Genomic DNA, 14,896 nt, shown 5'->3' with positions numbered 1-14,896 from the left:
TTTGTGTATGCATACATTACTGTGCAAAGTCCTGAACCAACACTCATTTCTTTATATTTTGCCTCCAAGGATCCATTCTTTTGTGTTATTATTTGGACATTGGCTGCTTTCTCACGCTCTCCATCTAGTACTGACCAGTTTCAGAGGAATGTCTTTTGTTGTTTGTTAAGCAACTTAACGCGGAATCATTCAGGTCCATCTACGGTGTTATTTCAAGACTTTTCTCAGTACTGTATGCCATTCCCTCTCTCACACGGTTTTAGAAAAGCATCATAGCTAGTGGAGTTCGCATATGTTACAGTGATCTCAGCTTTTAATGAGACTAAGATGTGCAGATTGTGGTGCATATTTTCAGTTTGCTGCAGCCTGTCACCCACTCACAAAATTGGCAACGGGGGCCTAAGTGCCATGAAACAGCATTTAAAGGAGAAATAAATAAATAAAAACATATAGAGCTTTGCAACCTTATATTAGAAATGATTGTGGTTCACCGATGGAGAAGTGCAGTCAGGCCGAAACGGGTGGGGGTGGGGGACTTTCATGCAGGACCGCAAAATATTTTGCAAGTTCAGATACTGAGGATGTGCAGCAGGGGAATCATGGATATCTCCACCTACACAGCTTGGTAATTAGGTGCAAGGAATCGTGTAAAGGAATGTTAAACAGACAAATCGCTGAGCATGATGGGAGCTAACATCTCTCATAGTGAGAACACTGACCACTGCAGTGACCCCATATGTGTAGGCTTATGCTCATAACACACGCGTGTATGTGTGCGTGTGTGCGTATTCAGCATAAGCGAATTCGAACTTATTGAACCCATCTCCTGCGCGCGCAGACAAAAAACGTGCCAGGCTTGCAGCATCTCGCGGACGTCATGGCAACCTGTGGGGAGGCAGCAGGGGCGCCGCTGACTCTGGGTCTTATCTCTGAGCGTGTGTGCTTTCGTTTACGTGTGTGTACGTGTGCGCGAGCTGTCTGATAGTGTGTTGTGGTCTGTGCCAGCGGCGGAGCAGGACGATCAGAGGGGAGCGCGGTGCAGCAACAGCGACTGAAGAGGCAGCATCAGAGTCGGGGGTGGGAGGCTAGATGGGATGTTGCGTCTGAGCTCCCGACGAGGCTGATCAGACTCGGAGCTACGATGCAGTGACAGACTACTAGAAAACACGCGCGCACATACGTGAGCACACTCGGGGAGAGGAAGGGAGGAGGAACAGCACACGAATGCGCACGGGAAATGATCCGCTTCTAGACTATGGCACCGTCGGGCTCGCGTAGTGTTAAGTGGGGCTGTTGGAGAGTTTTGTACTGGATCCCGGTCCTGTTCATCGCTCTCATAGTGGCTTGGTCCTACTACGCCTATGTTTTCCAGCTTTGCATAGGTAAGAACCGGCTGCGTACTATATATTAGAAGAGGCGTGTGTGAGTGTGTGAGAGATAAGAAAGAGAGGGGGAAACGCAAGTGACCAGTCAGTGTGGAGATTTTTTTCATTACTGCTTACTGACCAGGCTGATTGTTTTTCTTTCTCTCTTGAATGCAGAGTAATGGCTTGTTGTTTACGCAATGTGTGGACAGTCACATGACAAAAACACAAGAGCAGTTTTTCATTATGTTGCTTAAAAGAAGTGACAGTTTTGCATTTATATAGCTGCAAAACCGTTGTCGGGTGTTTTCAAAGCATAACCCATCCAACAATGGAAGGGTTGGGAAGGCTGCGGTTATTATGGGGGAGCTTTAAGTGAATTTTCATGACATATGCAATATCAAAGGATGTAAGATAGGGATTAGACCATCTGATTCCACCACTGCCACTCAATCAGCAGTAGCTTAAAGTCTTACTGTAATAGCTCATGTGCTTGCCCAGATTCGATATTTGTGAATTCATATCCACTACCACCAAAACACAAACAGCATTATCTGTTGCTCCTGACTGCTCAGCATTGGATGGTGTCACAGCCAGCAGGCCCCCACTCAGTGAACAGAGTTGACCTGGATAGTAATGGTTTCTAGGATATCTCAGAGGAGTCTCGGCTGCCTGCTCTTGCGCTCCATTTGGCAGCATGTCAGACCACTTGAAAGGAAAGTCTCCTCTGACAAAAAAGGGGGCTGAAATGTAGAAGCTTTAATGGGACCAAACGGAGTCGAACGGGGGAGAGAGAGGTTTTGATGTTCTGGTGGTTTGCTCCCTAAATCCGATCTTCTACAAATATAGCCAGACGTGCAATCCAGCTCCACCTGAAAGTGCCTGCACTGGCACTGTGTGTGCTGATTGGGGAGGAATCAGAGTGTCATGTCATGTCACAGCGGGGCCAGCCAGCATCTGTCCCAGGGTGAACCCCTTCTAGAATTACAGGTCACCTGCCATCCATGAGATGTTATTGCAGAATAATGATAGTTGCAGGGTAACAGAAAATAGAAATCACTGTTTGTTTGCGGCTTGTTTTGCCCTACAGTGGGGTAGAACAAGAGGGAAATTGTGGTGCACTCAGGTCACATGGGACGGTTGGACAAAAGCAGCGGCGGCCGAGCAGGATGGCAGCAGCTTGGGCCCCCAGCAGAAGCAGACAGACACAGAGTCTGTGTGAAAGTATCATCAGCTGATACTTCTCAGCTCAGTTAATCCCATTGTCTGCCTTACATAATTCACCCCTAGCAATCTGAAGTTGACCCACTTCCTTTTAAAGCACCAAACAGCAGCCGCCCTTCAACAACTGGTCCTCTTTTCACAAGTGTTAAACGTGTTTGGTGTCAAAGAGTTGGTGGAAATAGCACGCTGAGGATGCAGAGAGGAAAAGGTAGTGCTGGTGTTCAATGCTTTTTGCAAACACATTAATATACATCCCTGCACATGCCCTTAATCTCTGTCTCTGTCACACACCAGACTCTGGGGCTTTTTATGCTGGCAAAGCAGCATGCACACGATTTTTGGCTGCATGCCTTGACTCAGCTCCTCGGCTCACCTTTTCTCATTTCCACGTGTGTTTGCTTCTTTTTTACAGGGTAATTGCTGAAGACGGATGATATGAGCATCTGATCATTGCTTAGATATTGGAACAAATATGAAAAGAGAGTCAGCCAATCTAAAAGCAGATCTCCACTAATCTTAGGGGAAGGCCCTTAGTGTATATTTAAACAGGTTTTTTTAACAGTACAAAGATTCAGCGTATCCCCCTCAAACACACACACGAATTTTGTCAATATACAGCAAAAGAACCAAACTGACTAGCAAACTGCATTGATTTTGTGAGTAGAGTGGTATTGGAATCAGGAATAAATGGTCTACCAAGTCAGTATTTTTCAGTTCTAAAGTCAGTCAAAACAAATTTAGTGTATTTGTATGTGACTTATGGCATTAAGTCACATACAAATACACTAAATTTGTTTTGTTGTCAAAGAAAGGATTTGGCGGGAAAATAAACTCTATGTGTGTTGCATTCTGTTATTGAACACATGCCTGACTGTTTTTTAATACTTCATTTTTCAGAGTCCATTGAAGACACCGGAGAAAAGGGTAAGTGTTTTATAATGCTGTTGAGCAACAAGAGGAATCGTTAGCATCTTTAACTGCTTTGTATCTGTTAGATGTTGAGTCTGTAGGCCAGAGGAGACTCAGCAGCTCAGCAGCCTTCAGCCCCCATCAACACACTCTAATCAGCTTGTATCAGCTAGAAGTGTGTCATGTGATTTTGACTTTAACTCTGAATTATGGGCAAGGTTTTTGCTCAGTGTGGAGACGAGTAGAAAATTAAGAGAAGCATCTTTCCCTTTTAGCCATGCTGGTTTTAAAGATGCTGATGAGATTTGTTGGCTCAAACCTACACAAATACTGGATGGATTACCATGAAATTTTGTATCTGCATTCATAATCCTCAGAGGCTAGATCCCTCTTGCTTTAACGATCTCTTAGCTTTTCCTATAAGAATCTACAAAGGGATCATATTCTTGCTAAACTAATGAAGGGCCGTTAGCCTGAGCTGTGTGTAACGCAAATAAGCAAACGTTAGTATGCTAACACTGAATGGATTACTGAGTAAGACTAAAAGGTACAAGCCCAAAGAGTAAAAACACCACAACGCTGTGGACTGTGTGAAATAGCATTCAAGATATTCTTCAGTTTTTAACTTTCTCTGTGGGAGATAAATGTACGACATTGTCTTAAAGTGACTTGAATGGTTATAGGGCTGCCTGATGACACTGTAGATATAATATCAGAATTTTAATAGAGCGGAGCGACACTCTTGACAATCTTTCAGCGACTGTGAGTTGACATGTAGTCTTAACAGTCACAATTTCTGACGCCTGTAGCTGTCTGACAAAAGAAAAATAGGAAATTTAGGAATTCGGCTGTATTAGAATGCAGTAACGCAAGTCTTTTTACAGAAAAAATGCAAAAAGATGGAAATTTGCAGTGTACCGAAGTGTATTAGCATATACACTCGGGAGTGATTCAGATCCCAGTTGAATTATCTTGGTGTCTTCGTCCAGTTTTGAGAGCTTCTATTTAGTATAATTTTCGATCACATTAACATGTCACTTAAACATGTCACTTAAACATGCTCAGTGTCTTACTTGCTTAAGACAGCGGGAGGATGTCCACACAACATTGCACAGCCATGTAATAATGTGCAGCAACATAGATGTTCTTCGGTGAAGAAAATAGTGAATATCCATCTGATGCATAAGCGTTTGCTTGAAACGCTATGAAAAGTTTGAGGTCTGAGTTGTTTTAGATGGAGAAGGTTTGCTGTTTTCTGGCCTCTAATCTTCCCTGATTCTTCTAACTGAGAGTACTCTGACCACTGTCTACTGCAGGTAAGACTCTGACTGAGGAGGTGCTTCATGTCACCCCACTTTAAAAAATTAGATGTCCCTTTAATATTTTTGCATTAGTTAATCAAATCACCAGAAGTAGGCTCAACACAATGCAAAATTACAGCTACAAAGTACAGACAACTACAGACAACTATAAAGAAACATAGAATGACACCAAACAGTAATTAGACTGAATATGATTTAAGGAGATTAAGAAAATGACCAGTGAAAGATGCAAACCAGCAAAAATTAGGTAAGAAAAAAAGAAAGAAGACAGAAATAAACAATAAACTGTCTAAAACAAACCTTACAAAATGCAGCATCTGTTACAGAGACATAAAACATGCAGCCACAAAAAGACTAGAGACACATCTGTTTTATTTGTACTTACTTGCCTTCTCTTTTCAGTCTGGGTGCCTTTTGTTTGATTAGGGGGCCCTTTTACAAGGTTGTACCTGGGGCTCCATTGGATTATAATCCGTCTATGGCAACAAAATCAAGATGTTAGCATTTTCATTGCGAGAGTGTCACTATTCTGGGGAAATACAGTTAACTAGAATCATTACTATATTGTTAGGCAAAGAATTACGAGAATTAGAATGAAAGATGTGAACTTCTTTGTCATGGTCAGAAACGTGTGCATTGACAAAAACTGTGTATGAATCCATAAAATGTTTCACTGTCGTACTACTAAAGTTTATTTACTGTAATAGATTAAAATCAACCTCAGCAGAAAACTTGAGGCCTTTTTAAAGTTTGAATATTCTGTAGTCATGTTTTATATCAATGCTGAATTTGTCCAGCTAGTGCATTTGGTTTGATTTGTTTTTTAGTGCTGATTTCAATCTATTATTAATTTTCTTTTGGAAAGAAAAGGAGTAACAATCAATCGCACTAACATTATTGATATTCAGTCAAGCTGCAAACTGTGAAGAAGCGCTCAGTCACTGCTGACAACTGACAACGATGCTGTGTGTGCTGTTTTGCTTGCAGCCGTGTACTTGCTGGTGTACCATGTCATTTTCATCATGTTTGTGTGGGCGTACTGGCAAACCATCTTCACCAAGCCTATGAACCCCCTGAAGGAGGTGAGTGTGTCTGACTCTGACCAGTGATGACCGACCGGGATGATGAAGCACAGCGGGAAGCAAAGATATAGGTTACAGCTTCCCCATGTGATTGAATGCTGCATTTAGACTAATAACACTCAAGTGGAAGTGCCTGAAGCTGCACTTTAATGGGCTTGATCCTGACCACAGCGCTTCCGCTCTGCAGGCCGAACACATGCATGCATCTTAGAGAGGATTCCTCTGCAGTTCAGTAACCTCTGAGATGAAGCCCACATGCGGGCACTGATAACCTCATATGAGAGGCCTCCTTTATGAGATGTTATCCATGGATCACTGGAGGTTTTGGTGATTGTAATAAATTCTGTTTGTGCTGTGCTGTTTGGTATCATCTCAGTTATTTGTTTTCAGCCTTCAATCATAAACTGCCTCACGGCTGAAAGTAATATCGCAGCTCTATGCTGCTTTGCAATGCTGAGCAATTGCTAGTAACAGGCTGCATCACTGACTCGCACGCAGCACTTAGCTTATCTAGCAGAATAATTGAATTTCTTCTGACAATTGCAAAGATACAGTCCTGCTAAATCACAGCTGTTGTTTGCCTTTGCCTCTGCCCTACTTAGTTTCATCTGTCCCACTCTGACAAAGAGCTGCTGGAGCGTGAAGATCGGGGAGAGTCCCAGCAGGAGATCCTGAGGAGGATAGCCAAGGATCTGCCCATCTACACCCGCACCAACTCTGGAGGTACAGCACAGCACTGTACATAATGCAGAGCAGCTGAAACAGTCTAGACCGGCTCATTTGAGCCTCCGTCTGGCTTGTTATTCTGTGGTCAAGAGTTAGGAGAGGCTGCTGTGTGATTGAAATGGCTGTGTCTCCTCAGCAATTCGTTTCTGTGACCGCTGCCAGCTGCTGAAGCCTGATCGATGTCACCATTGTTCAGCCTGCGATAAGTATGGCTCCTTGCTCCTGCACCCACAGAGAACAGACCACACAATATATTGCATACTGACAGACAAAATCAAATCTAATTACACTCATGTCTGACCCTGCTGTGTTCCAGGTGCATCCTGAAGATGGATCACCACTGCCCCTGGTATGTAGAGATGCTCTTTTGTTAAACACACTATACAATTCTTTTCCACCGGTGACGCTGTATCAGTGAGTCATTGCACTCACATAATGTCGGTATGTTTTTATGGTTATATGATCTGCTGTTCATAAACCTCAAACAGATTCAAGTTTATTGTTCTGTAATTCAACAAGCCCAAGATTGCACCACACTGCCCAGTTCCATTCAATTTAACAAGGTTCTGCCGTCACATAGATACACAGATGGCTTCTTCAGTGGGCAGAATCTGATACTCTAATCTGTCAGGGGACAGGTTTTGGCAGCAGAGGGAGACAAAACAAATCAGATTTTAAGTAAACATGATCTGTTTGTCGGCTCTCTTTGAACCATGAATTTTGTTCACAGGAGGAATACTCGATTTGAATCACTGATAATTTTTCATAGGATCATAAAGTAATATTATTCAGGACGCTGCTTTTGTATTTGTAGAGCCTTTCAACAACAATTAAACGCGGCCTTATCAGAGAACATGCTATAAGTTAGCCTGTCCACTTAATTAAGTTATAGAGTCAAAATCCATGGCGGTAAATTGTGAGATGGTAATATATCCCCAGGCTGCTGTTTGTGGACACATGACATGACACGAATTGGGGCCTAACAAGATTTCTGACTTTTTGGAAACTGTTTAGGCTGTTTTATAACATGGGGAGCTAACCATGCACATTAAACCTAACCCTAACCATGTACTTTTTATTCCTAATCTTAATTATTTGCTGATTTGCTGAGGATGTAGAAAAGTTTGATTACTGTGGCAAAACTTGAGGCTTTAATTGGCAATCTCTTGCACCAATGTGTTCAGAGGGTCATATGGGTCTGTTGATTAGAGTATGTCTCCTCTTTCCTTTTTATAGGTATTTGTGGCTAATTCATAACATGTTGTGGAGCTGTAGGACGTTAGCTGAATGAGAAATTTAAACTTAAGACGTTACTGTGTAGGAATAAGAAACAAACCTAAAGACTAAAGAGTCTGTAAATCTGTTCCATTGTATAGGAACAGTAACAATGGAACAGAAAAAGATGTATGTGAACACAGTGAGAAGTACCTGCAAAATCAAGTCCGGACAAAATTACACAAGGGAGGCAAGTGTTGGGTCACTTTCCTGATGACCATCAAAAAAATCAGAAGAATGAGCAGAAATATTGGCTGAGTGAAAAAAGTATGCTTCAATGACGACATGCTGATATAAAAGCTACCGACCAACTAATTTACTGTCCTTCTGTTTATCTGCTTCACTATGTTATCTAGAAAATCTGCATCTTTAGAACATGAAAACAAACGTTGAAGGGTCCATTTTCCACCGCCAACCTGCTTGTCATTGTTTTTGCAGGGTGAACAACTGTGTGGGATTCTCAAACTACAAGTTTTTCATGCTGTTCCTGACATACTCACTACTTTACTGCCTTTTTATAACTGCAACAGATCTCCAGTATTTCATTAAGTTTTGGACAGTAAGTACTGCTAATCAAGCATGTGGCAAAACATTTGGTTGTAATTGTGACATTGCAATTTTCACAACCCGCACAACTGAATAAGTCTGTTTTACAAATGTGGTGTTGTTTGATCTTTTCACAAGGCTGGAGGTAGAGCACATTTCCGACTGAGAGAATACCTGGTATGAGCCAACCAGATAGTTAGTGGCACTAAAGTAGACACTATTTACAGTGGCATGCAAAAGTCCGGGTACCCATTGCCACATAATGCTGTCGTTGTCATCTTAAAACTAGAAGGTTACCAGCTAGAATCTCGGGTTTCTGGGTGCTTTAGCTCCCACAGTCCAGAAACACACATGACATCCTAAATGGGGATTTACAACAGAGTTGTGAGCATGCAGGTGACAGACTGGTAACTTGTCCAGGGAGTATCCTGCTTTTAGCCTGGTCACAGGAGGGAGGATCTCCAGCCCCCCCACAGCCCTGTACAGGTTGAAATGGGTTTAGAAAATGGATAAATGGAATAAAAGTGTTTGATTTTTGTCTATGAATGCCCCCCAAGAAATTACATTTTTGTCTGTTGGACTGCAGAACAGTCATGGACTTCAAGAGATATACTGATTTTCAAGATGCTGTGCTTATACCCTATCAGAATACAGCTGGAGCAACAAAAAACACCTTTACGGTCTAAACTACTGCTTCAGCTCCTTTTCCCTTTTTGCTTTTTCGATACCGTGAAGCTGGAGAAACGTCACAGAAAAATCAGAAATCATACAGGGTGCCTGAATTTTTGCATTCCAATCTACTGAGCATCCCCTATGATCTAGTTAGTTGTTATAGATAGTTATAGATGATCGCGCCAAGCCCCCAGCAGCTTACATCTGTATCAGTGTAGCTGTGGTAATGCGCTGTTTTTCCCCTCAGAAAGGCCTCCCAGACACTCAGGCGAAGTTCCACATCCTGTTCCTCTTCTTCTCAGCCTCCATGTTTTCCGTTAGCCTGGCGGCACTGTTCATCTACCACTGCTGGCTCGTCTGCAAGAACCGATCCACTCTCGGTAGGAGTCTGTGTGCGTGTATGTGTAAGCTGTATGTGAACATCGAACGTCTCTGGTTGCTTCCAGTCTGCTCACAGTCGTCTCTGCACCAAAGACGAGTGATGTTTCAGTGCTTTTTTTTTCTTCTTTTCTTTTTCGCCCCACCGCCGGTCACCGTCCTCCTTGGCACAGAGATTTGATGAGCCTCTCTGGACCGCCATCAGTCCGAGCGGTTTCTCGTTATGAGCGCACAGTGGCACACTTTGTCTGTGTGCGTTGAGGAGAGTGGATTATCCAGAGGAGTATGTTACAGTGTAATGCAAAGACACAAAGCTCGGAGCAGTAAGCTGCTTAGAAACAGACACTGATATGCTGTTCAGAGGGAGAAGTCACACCTGGTGGAACAGTGTGAGATGCGCACAACAAAGACACTTTGATTCAGAGTTATTTCATTGATGCCATGGTGCAGAAGGAAGGGCTCTTGTCGGATCTGTTGTCTGAATGAGCTCCTGTTATCAGTTTGAGTAACAGATTATTTAATGTCTGAGCAGGGAGTGCCATGTTTATTCATCAGCAGACTGACTCCTCTCTCCGTGTCTGTTATTTCAGAGGCAGTGCGTGCTCCGGTGTTTCGTCACGGCCCAGACAAGAACGGTTTCAGTCTGGGCTTCAGTAAGAACTTCCGCCAGGTCTTCGGTGATGAAGTGAAATACTGGCCTCTTCCTGTTTTCTCTAGGTAAAATGAGCCATAAAAGATAACAGGTGTGAATGAGTAAATACAAGATTGTTATCATATAATCATTAGAAGCAGCATTTAACTCTTTTAGAGCCCTATAAAGTCTTTCTCTGCGGCGACCTGACTGTGTGATCTGTGACATCAACCCCTAAATATCAGATAAAACAAGACCACGTTTAAGAGTAGTACTGAAGATTCTGTTTTCAGCTTAAAATGAAGTTTGTGCTTTAGGTCTGCGAGGAGGCACGCAACAAGCCACCACAGCCACTGACACTTTGAATTCTTGCTGAAAATGACCTGCGCTGTCTTAAAATGACGTCAGGCTCATTTTTTCTGTCGTCTAAATATGAACTCGATGCATTTTATTTCACAAATCATCATCATCATATCGACAGTAATGTGATAAAGACAACAAAAGGTGAACAACAGTATGTTACACTGTGTCATTATCTATTCAACTAAAACCGAACCTAAAGTACGTCTTTACCGTTTAGAGAGGAATTAGGAGGGTGAATAGCAGCCAGGTGCTGTGTATTAAATGGACTTGATAGATTGCTCACCAACAAGTGTAAGCACTTCTATAAAAGCAGAAGTTTTGGCAGACAGTCAAAAACCTCAATCGGAATGAAATACTGTGGTGGAGATTTCCCGCAAACCTCAATTAACTGAAGTAACATAAAGAAAAGTTGTGGGCTTTTGTTGGTTCAAAAGTAACTTAAATTGCTGCTGCTAAAAGTGGTTCTACAAGCTGCTGAATCACGTGATCTACTTAGTTCTGGAAAGCACTTCACGGAGCCAAATGAAAATTCAGACAGAACAGACAATCATCAGGTAGGAACCTGGTGTTTTTATTTTTCTGATATGTAATATCCTAAAATTGAAAGAGGGGGTGATTTTTTTCTCTCTCACGTGATTCGCAGTCTCTTGCATCGATAGCAACATCTGTATACATAAAAACAATCAGTGTCTAAGAGGAAACGACACACTGTGTGCTGTTATTTGCTGCCCACAGGTTTTAAAGCACGTTAAGTAGTCACCCAAAATCAAGTGAGGCAGCATCGGAGTTAATCAATGTTCAAACAAAGCAATTTAGTCCTTTTCTAATATAATTGAGCTCAGCCTGCCAAAGCAGTTTTTTAGTGAATGGAGTCAGTGTTCGGCTCAGGGGATTAGTGAGCTCTGCCACTTACTTCGAAACAAAGTGGAATCAAAAGACCGAAAGTCTCAGAGGAGCACATGAGCGCTGCTGCTTAACAGCAGCATCACCACTGTGAACCAACGCAGAAGCTCCAGCTCTACATTATCACCGATTCCTGCTGACAGAATGAATAACATTATATAGAGAGGCTTTTTTTCAGTTAGAGCTAAGTAATTAAAGCAAAAACTCCACTTAATTTTTCGTTTGTACAGGTTTGATGGATAGGACAGCTGATGCCAATTCTGCTCCACTGTCTGAAAAGCAGCAGCCTACAGTGAAATGTTTGCTGAATGCAAGAGTTTCCTCTTTATGAAAGTGTCATTAAAGCAGGAGTAAATTACTTTTTGACGATGCAACATTTGTCATTTGTGTCATAAATGAAATATTAAATACAAATGTTAGGAATCACACTCTTCCACACTCAGGGGCTCCGCTGCTGACATAACCCGGAGCTTTCTGGTGATAAATGTTACTTAATACAAAGAGCATTTTGCTGACTTGATGACTTGTCTCTACCGCTGTGCTACTACATGTTGTTCATCTTCCTGCCTTTCCTTTCTTTCCTGCTGGCTCCTCAGTTTAGGTGATGGCTGCTCGTTCCCAACCTGCCTGGTGAATCTGGACCCCGAGCAGCCCTCCTCACCCACCGGCTCCAGCTCTGCCAGCAAGATGTGAGCAATGACAAGCACATGCGTGTTCATTAAAAAGAAATGCAAACATAAGCACTGCACAGAAAAATAAAGTGTTACGGGAAGTCACTTTACAGCAATGAAATCATGGGCTGACAGTTTTAGGCAACATTACTTGGGATGGTTTTATTTGAAAAGGAATGTGTGGGTAAAATCTCTGGTTATGTTTGTGTACTTCTAGTGCCGCAGAGAGCCGCCAGTTCCCCTCCAAACCGCTGAGAGAGAGTCAGAGTCGACTGCTGACCAGCACGCCCTCCTGGTCAGAGAATGAAGGTGCAACAGAAAAGGACAAGAAGGGCAAGATCCTTTAATGCCTCCCTGCTTAGGATGCATATACAGTGCTGTGAAAAAGTCTTGAGCCACCCCACTTTTCTTAATACATTTCCAGAAAAACAAGACGTAGGTGCATCAGTGGAAACATGTGACAACATAAATAGTTATAGATATATATAAATAGAGTATAGGTCAAAACTAGAGTTTGTGCAATTCTAACAAGCTTGAAAGTCAATGTTTGGTCTGAGCTCCTTTATTCTTCAACACAGTCTGAGCCCTCTTAAGACAAGCTTTGTGTCACTTTTTTAAGACAGGAATAGTTCTCCAGGCTTCTTGAAGGACATCCCAAAGCTCTTCTTTGGATGTCAGCTGCTTTTTGTTCCGTTCTCTGTCAGATGATCCCACACTGCTTCAATAATGTTGAGGTCCGGGCTCTGGGAAGGATTCATCCCTCCATAAGACCTGTTGCTACTGATTTTCAGTCCACTTCTTGTGTCATTTAGCATAGCTCAGCCTTTTCTCCCTGTTTCCCTTCCTTAAGAATGGCTTCTTGACAGCCACCCTTCCATGGAGACCATTTCTGATGAGGCCTCAGGGAACAGCATAAACTAATCTGTTGTTTTTTCCTCTTTCTTAAGGACATCACTTTCAGATACTGTTCATCTGCTGTAGATAGTTTTGCAGGCCTGTCACTTCCTCTTTTGTCCTCCACTTGTCCAGTTTCCTCCAATTTTAAGGACATACTGCACACCATGTTGACATATGTTTTCAGCTAATAGCTTTTTGGGAATGACCTTGTCAGTCTAAAAATACTATTTTGTGTTTGTCAAATTGTGTTAATTTTGGCATTTGCCGCTGATGGTTAACTCTCAGAATTAGACATATATATATATCTATATATCTATATATATATCTATATATATATAGATATATATCTATATATATATATATAGATATATATATAGATATATATATATAGATATATATATAGATATATATATATAGATATATATATATATGTGTGCGTGTGTTTCTGGTACTTAAATGGTGAATCTTATTCCATCTGTGGGTTTCTTAGGTGCCAATAACCCCGTGTTGACCATAGAGAATGAGGCGTAACCGTCGTTACATTTGACAACTTCAAACCAGAAAAGTAAGTTTACAGTCACAGGAACTATCCTCACAACCAAATTCTGAATCAGCAAATCAACATTCCTGTATTCTTGGTTCCATCCTGCAGGTCTGTGCTGCCCCCTCCTCTGTGTTTGTGCCTATCAGAACGTGATGTGGTGGTGACATCCTCGTCGTTTCCCATGATGCATCCTGGTACCGAGAGCTTTCCATGCCTCACATTACAAAGAGACCAGAGAGACCGAAATGATTGCTGGTGTCAGTTGTTACTGCTATTGTTATACGCTTTTGTCTGAAAGTCAAATGGACTGAAATGAAATGAAAATTGCATTCCAACGATCTGCTTTTTATTTGAATGTAAATAAGCACAGAGCTATAGCGGAGCAGTCGACCTTTTGGACATTTTCTAAATTGTTCTGAGCTGCTTTCATGTGTTACAGTTCACGTTTCAGTATCATTCAATCTGCAGGTTTTTTCTTCTTGGCTTGGAACATCAGTAAATGCTGTTGGCCAAGTGTGTGCACACTGAGTATGTATAGTTAGAGGTGTTCAATTGCTGTAACTGACATTCCTTTGGCCCTTTTTATTTCCTTTTTTTAATGGGGTGTGTGTGTGTGTGTGTTGGGGGAGGGGGGGGGGGGGCAGGTTTTCCCACTCATCGTGTTGAGTATTGTGGAAGTTTAAGTGATGCATGCTCTCGTCTCAGGATGTCATCACAAACGCACTTTGTTGTAATGAAAGAAAAAGACAACAAGTAGTTATTAGTAATTACATTTAACAAGGGCTCTTCTGACTCTTCATGGCACGAGTGAGGCTGTGACTGTCACACTCCCACACCTGGTGGTGCTGTGACAGCGTGCATCACCCTCCTGCCAAACATGTGAGCTGCTGTCTGGTGGCCTCCAGTCCACGTCACACTGCTGGCCAGAGGTTTACTGACTGTTTCTCCCCGGAGGGTCGGCACGCTGGCTGCCTGCGAAAACAAGCCTCAGTGTTGCTGCTACAGATCTGTCGGCCATCCAAAAAGGCAGATACTGTCGGATGTTTTCCTATCTCACAACTGGATGTTGTGGCTGTACCACTGAGGTTACAAATCAATGGAAAGGAAACAGAAGCGTCTGCCACTGCTGCTCTGTACAGCCTATTTTCTCCCTCCAAGGATTCTGTGTTGATCTGGAAATGATCCAACCATTACAGGACGTTACTTGTGTGCTCCTCTAAAGTAAGCTTCATGTCGACATATATTTTTCTATCCTGTCTCTGACTCAAGAGACGACATATTGTTGTGAGGCCACGTATCGTACAGCTGTGATGCCTTATGAGAATAAAATGAGTTCATCTTCCGTCTCATTCAATTCTGTCCTCACTGCTTTGGAGTCGTTACAAAGAT

General features: G+C 42.4%; 1 protein-coding gene across 2 annotated transcripts; it reads left to right on the top strand.

The window, feature by feature from the left end:
- The first annotated feature begins 845 nt into the window (after positions 1 to 845).
- Positions 846 to 14,853, top strand: zdhhc2 (zinc finger DHHC-type palmitoyltransferase 2). 2 transcript variants are annotated; one of them, XM_072396148.1, is made up of 13 exons: positions 846 to 1,382; positions 3,486 to 3,512; positions 5,807 to 5,901; positions 6,504 to 6,624; positions 6,764 to 6,833; positions 6,944 to 6,976; positions 8,341 to 8,461; positions 9,368 to 9,500; positions 10,089 to 10,215; positions 11,992 to 12,084; positions 12,284 to 12,375; positions 13,454 to 13,528; positions 13,616 to 14,853. In XM_072396148.1, the coding sequence occupies exons 1-12, from the start codon at positions 1,256 to 1,258 to the stop codon at positions 13,492 to 13,494; spliced, it is 1,080 nt and encodes a 359-aa protein (XP_072252249.1). In that variant the 5' UTR covers positions 846 to 1,255; the 3' UTR covers positions 13,495 to 13,528; positions 13,616 to 14,853. The 2 variants fall into 2 exon arrangements, with proteins under 2 accessions (XP_072252249.1, XP_072252248.1); XM_072396147.1 differs by having other exon boundaries at positions 12,284 to 12,399.
- Positions 14,854 to 14,896: the final 43 nt, after the last annotated feature.

The sequence above is a fragment of the Leuresthes tenuis genome, unplaced genomic scaffold (genome assembly GCF_036924035.1).
Source record: "Leuresthes tenuis unplaced genomic scaffold, fLeuTen1.0.hap1 SCAF_11, whole genome shotgun sequence".
Lineage (NCBI taxonomy): Eukaryota > Metazoa > Chordata > Actinopteri > Atheriniformes > Atherinopsidae > Leuresthes > Leuresthes tenuis.
This window is presented reverse-complemented; position numbering and strand designations above follow the sequence as displayed.